Source organism: Fulmarus glacialis, unplaced genomic scaffold, assembly GCF_000690835.1.
Source record: "Fulmarus glacialis isolate BGI_N327 unplaced genomic scaffold, ASM69083v1 scaffold32912, whole genome shotgun sequence".
NCBI lineage: Eukaryota > Metazoa > Chordata > Aves > Procellariiformes > Procellariidae > Fulmarus > Fulmarus glacialis.
In genome coordinates, this window is record NW_009200354.1 from 25,795 (window position 1) to 35,534 (window position 9,740).

Here is a 9,740-nt window from a genome sequence, read left to right on the forward strand (position 1 = left end):
AAGGGAGGGCAGCATGGTTTATGGGTTGCATTTCTCATGTGGGAATCTGTCTGGGAAGTGTCTTTCTCTGCCTGCACCTCCGGGATGCCCAGCACCGACTGCTCTGATCTTCCTGCCCCCAATGCCCTCATCCTTCAGCTGCAAAGGGCTGAGAGCTCTGGCTTGTAGAGGTGCTCTCTGGAGCAGCTCAGCCTGGCTCACAGGAAACTGAGCGGTAGCTGCTTTGCTCCAGTCCTGTCCACTCCTCCTGAAGGCAGCTGCCTGTCCAGCCAGACCCCTTGGTCACTGCTGGGACAGCCCTGGGACAGCCCCATGCTGTTCCTCCGGGAAAGACGGCTCCAAGCGAGACCTGCCACCCCTCCAAGATGCCGTCTTGGCCATTTGCAGCAAACCCTGACTGGTCTTCCCAGGGCGAGAGCACAAGTGGGTGAAGAGTGATCGCCTCCCCCAGCAGAGATAGCTTACACCCATCTTGCCCAGCTGGAAGGCAGCCAAGGGATGGCAGGACGGTCCAAGTAGCGCACAAGGTGGGGCTGCAGGGCAGTCTCCTGGAGAACAGCCCAGTCCTCAGGGTGGTTGGACTGGGGTTCAGTCCAGTCCCACACATCCCTGAGAGATGGCAGGTCTGCAAACACACAGTTTCCGGGACTTTGCCCAAAGTGTGCCTTTTCCAGCTACATGCAATTTAGTGGGGGGAACTTCATGCTCTTCACAGCAGGGCTGTGGATGAACTAGAAGCCACAAAGGGTTAGATGCATCCTGGCGTGATCCCACTGGATTCTTCCTAGGAATGGATTTGGCCCAAAATCTCAGAGAACTGGTGAGCTCTGGGGACAGCAGTGGTGCAAGGAAACTTCCACCCCTTTCTCCTGGGCTTGTAATGCTAATGATCTCCAGCTTTCAGACTCACCTCTCAGCCCACCCTTCCCTCATCTGTAAATGCTGCAGGGGAAATTTTGGGCAGATAAGCTTATCCTCAGTGCACGGGGTCAGACATGCTGAGAGTTAGGGCATCCCTGCACACTGAGCACAAAAGGCACCTTGCTGGTGCTGCCAGCTGGGACTTTGCACTCACGAGCAGAGGAAAGGAAGAGAAAGGGTGAAAGGCAACAGTGAGATGAGTGCAGGAAAGAGGGTTACCATTGTCTTTCTACTTCTTTTCTTGAGTGAGGGAAAATGCAGTTTGTACTTTGGGAATTCGGAGTAAAATCAAATTAAATACAATGCTTGCCCAAAAATGTCCATTTTACAGTCAGGAAGGATACAGTGCCTGCCGAGCCCAGCCCATGCACCACACAGACCTGGCAGGGTCAGCAGCACCGCCTGCACCAAGCCCTGTGCCACCTTGCCCAGGCTGAAGGAAGGGGAGGACTGTGTCCTCGGGGCAGGGTGGGGTGGGTGGTAGGATGCCCTGGGGACCTGGCATCAGAGTACGCAAGCTGTGAAATGGACCTGGGCTGCTGGACCTCCAGCCCCACGGCTCCCTGCTGCACCCCTCTGCTCTGTGCCTCCATGGAGCCACATCACCTACTATTTTACTGTATCATAATCATCTCAATGGCTTACAAGATGGTTTTCTTGCAGTTTTTATGTCATATCTGCAGTTCTCCCTCTCATAAAGTGTGACTGCACCAATTCCTGTGATTGGGGCTGGTCAGCTAATAGGGACATTTCATGTTTCCCAGACAGAGCCTTTAAATCAAATCCCATGTTCAAAGGAGAGAAGGCAGAGGGGGAACCCCTGTTTCCTTGCAAAGCGCTGCAAGCCTCCCCAAAGCATTCCCAACTGCACTGCAGTGACCTCCCAGATGCACTCCCAGATGATCCCCATGCACTATGGAGGGATAAGCCCCTCCCCCACCCCACAGTCCTCCATGAGGCCAGGGCCCGGCAGCACTTGGTGCTGCTGCCTGAAAGTCCCTGCTCCACCCTGGGGGAGAGCACAGTGGCAAGGGCGGTGGGGACAGCGTGCATGGGGAGGGAAGGCAGTCTCTGCCAAAGGATAAGGGGCAGTGAGTGGATGGGGGCAGGTTTGGGTGAGGTGCAGGGAAACCAGAGGTTTCGGGGAGAGACGGGTTCATTCATGGGGTCATGGGAAACTGGAATGCACTGAGGTGACTTCAAAACCTGATTATATCAGTGGGGATATTCCCCCACCCCCAGCTTCAAGGAACTTTGGATCAGGCCCTTTGGGAGAAAACTCCCTTGTATCACCATGGACTTGGCCCTGGCATCTCTACCCCTTGAGAGCACAAGCATGAATCTGCTTCCCAGCAGTCATCTGGAGAAGAACATCTCGATGTCGTTCCTGTCCTCCTGCAGGCTGAAGATTCCCCAATCCCACACATCTCCTCGTGAGGAGGAAATAGCATTGCCCAGAAAAGACTGAAAACAGCCAAGCTCAGCAGGCTGAAGCCAGAAGTCCTCAAAATCCCCCTCCCTATGTGGTCAGCTGTGGTTCTCTACTGCTTTCTCCTCTCCAACAAATGGACCTCAATGTACCCTGGAGTATGACCCAGGAGTACCCAAGGATTATTTCATGGTTCATCTCCACCAGGACGACAAAGAGAAGGCTCTTCCCATTCTCCTTTTTGCTCACAGGACACAAGAGAGGAATTGCAGATCCTTGCACCTCCTACTGAATAAGCAGGGAGGCCACCAGCTCCCTACGGAATATTTTATCCCATATTGTTGCTGAGAGGGCAGCCTGGCAGACCGACTGACAGCCTTGCCAATGGACACCCCAACCCTCCGCAGGGAAAAGAGCTAAAAGATCTGGCATTGGGAACAGAAGTGGAGGAGGGTGACCTGTTGCCTGCGATGGAGGAGAGTTTGGAGTAGAGGAAAAGCAGAGTGTCTCTGTCCCAGCAAAATGTCCCCAGAAACATCACACCATGGACAACCCCCAGCTGTCTACAGAAACCGGTTATGGCAGGAGGAGAGGAGCTGGTGAGAGGAAGAGGAAAACCAGGAGGCAAGAAAGAAATGTAAGGGAGAAGGCAAGAAGGAGATGGGGCTAGCAAACAGTGTAGGGGGGAGAAGTCAGGTGGGAGCATTTCGCGAGGTCAGTGCATGTTGCGAGCAGCCGAGCCGGCAGCACAGTCACGTGGCGGCCCCCGTGCCCTGCTCCCCATGACCGGCCATCGCCATACCTCCAAAGTCAGGCCTGAGGCGGACGTCATAGCCCTTCAGCAGTTTGTCCACAATCTCTTTCACCACAGAAATATTCCCAGTGGATGGGCTGAAAGACAAAAGAAGAGAGTCCTCATCATTCCGTGTACCACGGGAGGGGGTCCCGGCTGGGCAGCACCGCCAGAGCATCCCTCGCGCCCCACGGCACCAAAGCGCCTGTGTGTGCGACAGACACCCCAGCCATGGGCACAGCCTCCCCATTGCCTTTCTCACTCTTATTTTCTGTCCCTGGCGCAGCTCTTGGCCCCCGGCCTGCACAAGAGCCCCATGGGGCTGCCAGGGGTCCTAAGCTGTCCTTGGGGGTGGCACAGGAGTCTCAGCAGGTATTTTGGCTTCTCTTCCGTGGCTCACCCCGACTCCTGGGTACTCCAAACTCTATCACCCCCGGCTCCCGCCTGGTGCGTGCCTGCATCCCAGCGGTCCCGCTGGGCTGGTATACCCCTCAACACAGGCACCACTCATCATGCACGCCCTCTCCCCGGCCACTCACCTGCACACTCAGGTTGCCTTGCTGCACCCTGCCTACAGGTGGGTGCACACCCACACACAAGCAGGCAGAAATTATGCTTTCTGTTCCACCAAGGCGTGCACGGGGCGGCTGCAGCCTCTCTCTTGCAGGGCTTGCTCCCCTTGCCCTGCCACACTGGGCACTTGCTCCCAATCTTGTCACTTGTCACGCACTGAGGTCCCCACTACACAAGTCCCCCCCCAGCAGGCGCCCCCACTGTCACACATTCCAGTGCAACCTCTGCTTCTCAGTGCAGCCAGGTACTTCTTCATATTATTGAAGTAAAGGAAAAAACAACGCTTCTTTTTTCCTATGGCCTCAACATACGGCTGATCTTTGGCGTGTAAAAATTCATTTTCTGTCACTCAGCATCACCATGACTTCTTAGCAACGCAAATCAAGAGACAGAGACAGGGAAGGAGAGTCCATCTTTTGCTCTCTGTGCCAGGGCAGCAATCCTTTCCCTCCCAACCCTCTGACTTGCATGCAGCGGGGGCAGCCGTCCCCCCTAACACTGATCCAGCTCCTCCAGCCATTTCAGCAAGAAGGGAGCTCCCTCTAATAACAGCCCAAGAGCCAAAGCAAAACTGAAGGTGGGAAGCCAGAAAGCAGAGGATGCTAAAAATATTGAACGTATTCAGTGCTGCGGGGTATATAGGTTTTCTGCCTGAAAACCCAGCCTCTGTGCCACCCTCGGCCCCTGCTTTGCATGAGAAGAGACCTTGCCAGTGACAACTGCTGCTCTTTGCAGTCACCCACCACAACAGCATGTCTCCCTGTCAACACCGCCTCCCACATCCATCCAAGTCAAGCTGGAAAGCTGCACTATAGCACTACCTCTGCCAGCCAGCCCCATGCCTCACTGGACACCAGGGTTTGCACTGACATGTCGGTGTGTCTGCACACACACACACACACGTGCGTGCTCTCCTGGCTGTACAGAAGGTGTTTGGACTCCTTGCCTGTGCACACAGACATGCAGACACAAGAAAGCGCTGGAGCTCAAGGGTACAGCTGTGAAACGTGCACAAATGTGTGTGCATGTGTGTGACCACATCCAAGTCTGTGTGGAGGTGACTGTGGGTGCAGATCTTGCTCCATTGGGTTATGACGAGACACTGGGCTGTGGACACATTTTATCCAGGAGCACAGAAGCAGGCATTTGTGGGTGCCTGAGACTGGGTTCCCAGGTGCCCAGACTCTCTGTATAGGTGTGGGTGGAGGCATGTGGGACCACTGGGGAGTCTAGGCATGCATCAAGGCTCTGGATGCACAGGCTGTGTATGTGCAGGGATTTCTCAACTGAACAGGGATATGTGAATGTGAGACAGCACACTTCCCAGGCCCAGCTTTGGTGCATGGACAAACCATTCAGCACTTGGGCCTGGGGGGGGGGAAGTGTCTGAGCTGCGTTCCTGAGCGTGCACCTTACAGGGGTACAACTCTTCATTGCATTGCTTTATTCACTGTAAAAAAGGCCAAAGAGGTGCGCACAGGTGGAGGTTTTCACAACACTGTGTCTAGGCTTGCAAGGACTGCTTGCACCTGTGGATTTCTATGCAGGTATGTGAGGTTTTGCAACATGCTTATGTGTATATGCTCACTGTGGATTGATAGTGTGCACCAGCATTTGTTCATCTCTAGACAGTCATTCCTAGATACATAGATCTCCATACTCATAGATTTCCATATTCATAATATAGATACTGTGTATTTCTCAAGGGATTTAGACACTTCTGTTTAGCTTCACACAGGACATAATCTCAGGAAGCAGTGTTACCTCCTTAATATAGGCAAGGAAACTGAGGCAGAGACAGTAACCAATGTGCTAGGGGCCCTGCAGAAAGTGGCAGAGTGGGAAGAGGGACATAGGGGCTCTTTCCTCCTCATCAACTACAAGTTGGCCCAGTGAGGGCATAAACTGGCATCGCGATTAAGGGCAACGTCTTTTGCCTCTCAGTGCTCCTTTTGATCCAAAAAGCCACGTCCCTCCCGCTGAACAGGCAATTTGTGCATTTGCTCAGCTGTGGGTGAGCAGCTGCGTGTAAGTGTTATTCCTGGCAAATGTGGGTCTGCATCCACTTAGGGAGCACGTACATCCAGCCTGTGAACTGAATTTTTGAATACTGTGTCCCTGACTCTGTGTGGGTGTGAATGTGTTTTGCACATACACGTACACTTGCAGCAAAACATCTACATATATGCGCACCGTGCTTCTGGCTGGGATGTGTGGGAGTAGCTGAAGGCATGTGCACATGGGAGAGTGTTTTGTCTTCAAGGGGTGCACAGATATACATGCAGACTATAGGTGAATATCAGTCCTGCACATAAACAGATACAAACACACATGCAAGGACATGTCTGAGCAAAGGTTTTTGATATGGGTATTGCTCTTTACACATTTGCTTGGATGCTGCCTCTAAGCATGTTTGTGTATGTGTCCATACACAGTGAAACCATGCATGAATGGTGTGGGTAAGGTGGGCATGAATCTGCGCATGTGCATGTTTATAACTGTGGGAACATAAATCTTTGTATATACATGTATCCCTGCAAGCCTGTACAGGGACCTGCATGTGCATGTCGGGAACGCACTGCTCAGTGTGCATGGCTGAGCAAGGAAATGCCACAGCTCCCTCCCCAGCAGACTTCATGCACGCCGTACAGAGGTACAAACCCACCTGCCCGAATGTGTGAGAAGGGAGGGTGAGGAGTAGGCAGCGCTACTCCTGTGTGTGAAGGCAGTGGATAAACGCCTGCGTCGGAGCAAACAGGTGTGCTCTGCACACCTTGTCCAGGCTGGATGGGTGCCTGCACCTCTGGTTGCTTGGATCACTCCGAGTGCTCAAGGCATACACCAGGAGTAGCTGCAGCTTGAGTATGCAGGGTATTAGTGCAAACATTTACATGGCTACATGCAGAGCAGGTAAAGCATGCTGTGCTAGGTAGGTGTGTTGTGATACACGTTTGTGCACCCAAATGGGCATGGATGAATGCGCACATGCAGGGATGTATCTGAACGGATCGCACCCACAACTGATTATGTTGCATGCCATAAATCTGCATGGAGGCACAGACGTAGGCATTGCCTCCTGCACGCCGCAGAGCCAGGGCTTTGGTACAGGCACAGTACGCTTGGATGTGAGTGTGGCTGCGTGTGTACTGTGTGCGTGCAGACACAGGCATGGCCAAGGCAGCCTTGTGCCGGGGTGCGTATGCACACAGCTCAGTGCCATGCCCTCCGTCGGCTCCTACAGACACCATGTTCCCCAGCAGAACGCTTCATTTTGCCATTTTCCCCCAGGTCGCGTATGGTGGAGGGGGGACTTGCTGCAAGTGGGCTGCGAGGTGGGCTCCGTCTGCGGAGAGCCTGCTCCACATCTCATGTATGAGCATCCCTCCTCCCCCTAAAATGACACGGACTGGGAAATAACAACAGCAGGCAGCAGGGGAAGCAATCTGGGGAAAGAACCCCCTCCTCTTTCCCACATACAGATCGATGGAGAAAACCCCAAACAAACCAAACAAATCCTGTATCAGCCCCCCTGTCCCCGCAGCTTGGGATCGCAATCCTTACCTTTGCGCACAGCAGGCAAGACAAAGAGCTGCTAATGCAGAGACAATTCCACTCAATCTGTCTGCCTGAAATGTCCACATTTCCACAAAGACGAAGGATGAAAAAAAAATCTTTGGAGGGGAGGGGAAAGAAGGATGGATCTTCTGAAAACCCCCTCCAAAAAAAGGGGGGGAGGGAAAAAAGAAACCAACCCCCCCCAGTTAATGATTTCCTAAAGAAAAAGAATAATGAAAAAAAACTAAAAAATGTGGGGGAAAAATATCCCCCCCCCTCCTTCAGTGCCAGTCAAAGAATTCGTTTCTTCTTCCTTTCAGCATCCTCTCAACAAGAGACATCCTCTGGCAATGGAGAAAATCCCAAGAGAAACAAAAATAAAATTCCCCAAAATGGGCTCAGCAAAATGTGAAATCGAATCTCACAGGTACACAGAAGAAGGAAAAGAAGAAAAAAAAAAACAAAAAAAAAAAAACAAAAAAGAAAAAAAGAACTCAGTGTCCCCTGAGCACTCCACTTGGATTATTTTTCCTCCTGCTCTTTTGCCATCCGGTTCTGCAGATGTTGCATGGCTCCTGCTACCCACCTTCAGAGAAGAGGAGGAGGAGAGAGAGAGAGAGAGAGAGAGAGTGTGTGTGTGTGAGGGGGGAGGTGTGAGTTATCTAGCAATATGATTTTATTGTGTATTTTACCTACTTGCTCCCCCCTCCCTCTTTATTTTCCGAGGGGGAAGGGGAAGCAACCCAACCCCACTGTGCTGTTATTTTATTTTAAGGAAATCTCAGGCTCGTCACTTGGATGGTTTGGGGCTTTTCTGAAAGGGTTAAAAAAAGGAAAAACAAATGCAACCCAGTAAATAAATAAATACATATATGCATGTGTAGAAAAAAAAAAAAATCCCTGTCTGCGGAAAGAGCTGCTCTCCGAGGGGGAACTGGATGTTTCCCTAGTGCTGTTGCCGCAGCTCCTGTGGAGTTTTGCTGCTCATTGCAAAGTCACAAGAGGGGAGGAGAGAGGGAGTTTGTGGATGGGGAGGGGGACTCTCCGGGCAAATTGGGATCCTGACGTCATGGCTGACAACATTAACCCCTGCTGGCTTGCAGAGGGGATTTTTTTTTTTTTCTTTTTTCCCAGGGAGGTTGGGAGCAGAGGAGAGGATGGGAAAAGTGATGACATTTTGGCAAGTGGGGGGGGGATTTGCCTGGACAAGAGTGGCTTAGCTAAAAGCGCTGATGGGTGCTGTGGTTGCCTGAAATAGTGTGATCAGCAAAGGCTGAGCTTCTTCCTTCAGCCACAGAGAAAAAAGAAGGTGATTTACTGAGGCTCTCTCTATGCCACGGGGCAGAGTGGCCTGGTGGCCTCCTCCTGGGGTGCTGAGGAAGATCTGAAGCCTCTGGTGGTGCTGGAGACTTCCCCAGGCCAGGGAAGCCCAGCTCAGTAGGGATGCTCAGCTTTCCCTGGAGGGTGCTGTGTTACGGGTACAATTTTGTGGGAAAAGGGAGCCTGGACTTCCAGAAATGTTGCTGAGGATCAGCTCCTGGTGCAGTGGCTTTGCCTGCTGAAATGGTAACAGCCATTGAAATCTTCACAGTCACAATCTCCTATGCATCAGCTTCTGATCTTTATCTTAAAAATGTAATATAATTAAGGAGCTCTACATCTCTACATCAGGCGTGCAGTCATGTATTTCCATGAAGGATTTTTTCCTGGGAAAAAGAAGAGATCCAGCAGCACTTTGAATGCAGAGCAGAAGCTGTGCCTCAAGGAGGAAATGTCCAAGCTCTCATGCCAGGACCTTCCCAGGTGCTGTCTCCTCTGTACCTGCCTGGCAGCTCAGAGCAGACCCTCTGAGCAGGTGGGTCTCCCCTCCCCTGGCACGAGTGTCTGGATGGTCTCCAAAGCCCTCTGGGCCAAGAGGCAGAGCAGATGTGTCACTGCAGCTGGGCAGGACGAGGTCCAAAATGCCTCTGAAGAGGCACAGGGCAATGCACAGTGGCTGCCGGGCAGCACCCTCATCCTGCCCTTCCCTGAGGGGAGATCTGCCCCAGCCCCGGCTGGGCAAATCCTTGGCTCTGAGGTTCATAAAGTTCCCTTCCCTCATGTTTGGCATGGCTCTTTGTGGTTTCCTCATCAGAGGCACACCACAGATCACGAACTCTGCATCCCCTTCTCCCTGGGATGAGCTGCCCCAGCTCCTCTCGGGTGCTGGCTCTTCTACAGGTATGGTATCTACCCCATCTGCTGCTGCCAGCGCACAGGTCTCCTGGCAGCAATGTGTTTCTGAAGCACTTATTCTGAATTAAGCTGCTGACTACCAGGAAGGAATTCTTGGGGAGACAAGAAGCATTTGCCTCTTCCAAAGCTGAGGGCACCAGAGGCCCCATTTAGCCCCTCCTGGGCCCTTCCACTCCTCCCTTTTCTGGCCCCTTAACACTGCTCTCTCCCACCAGCTGTGATTGCATGTTACTG

At 52.5% G+C, this 9,740-nt stretch overlaps 1 protein-coding gene across 1 annotated transcript in view; it reads right to left on the reverse strand.

The window, feature by feature from the left end:
• LOC104073707 (gamma-aminobutyric acid receptor subunit beta-4-like) overlaps positions 1-7,913 on the reverse strand; it is a gene marked incomplete at its 3' end in the record, with an annotated part of 27,908 nt that extends 19,995 nt beyond the window's left edge. The window contains exons 1-2 of the mRNA XM_009573580.1: positions 7,278-7,913; positions 3,153-3,241 (exon numbers count right to left, since the gene is read on the reverse strand). Coding sequence (XP_009571875.1) covers positions 3,153-3,241; positions 7,278-7,357 — 169 coding nt within the window. The remainder of the gene's footprint in view (positions 1-3,152; positions 3,242-7,277) is intronic.
• Between the last annotated feature and the right edge of the window lie 1,827 nt (positions 7,914-9,740).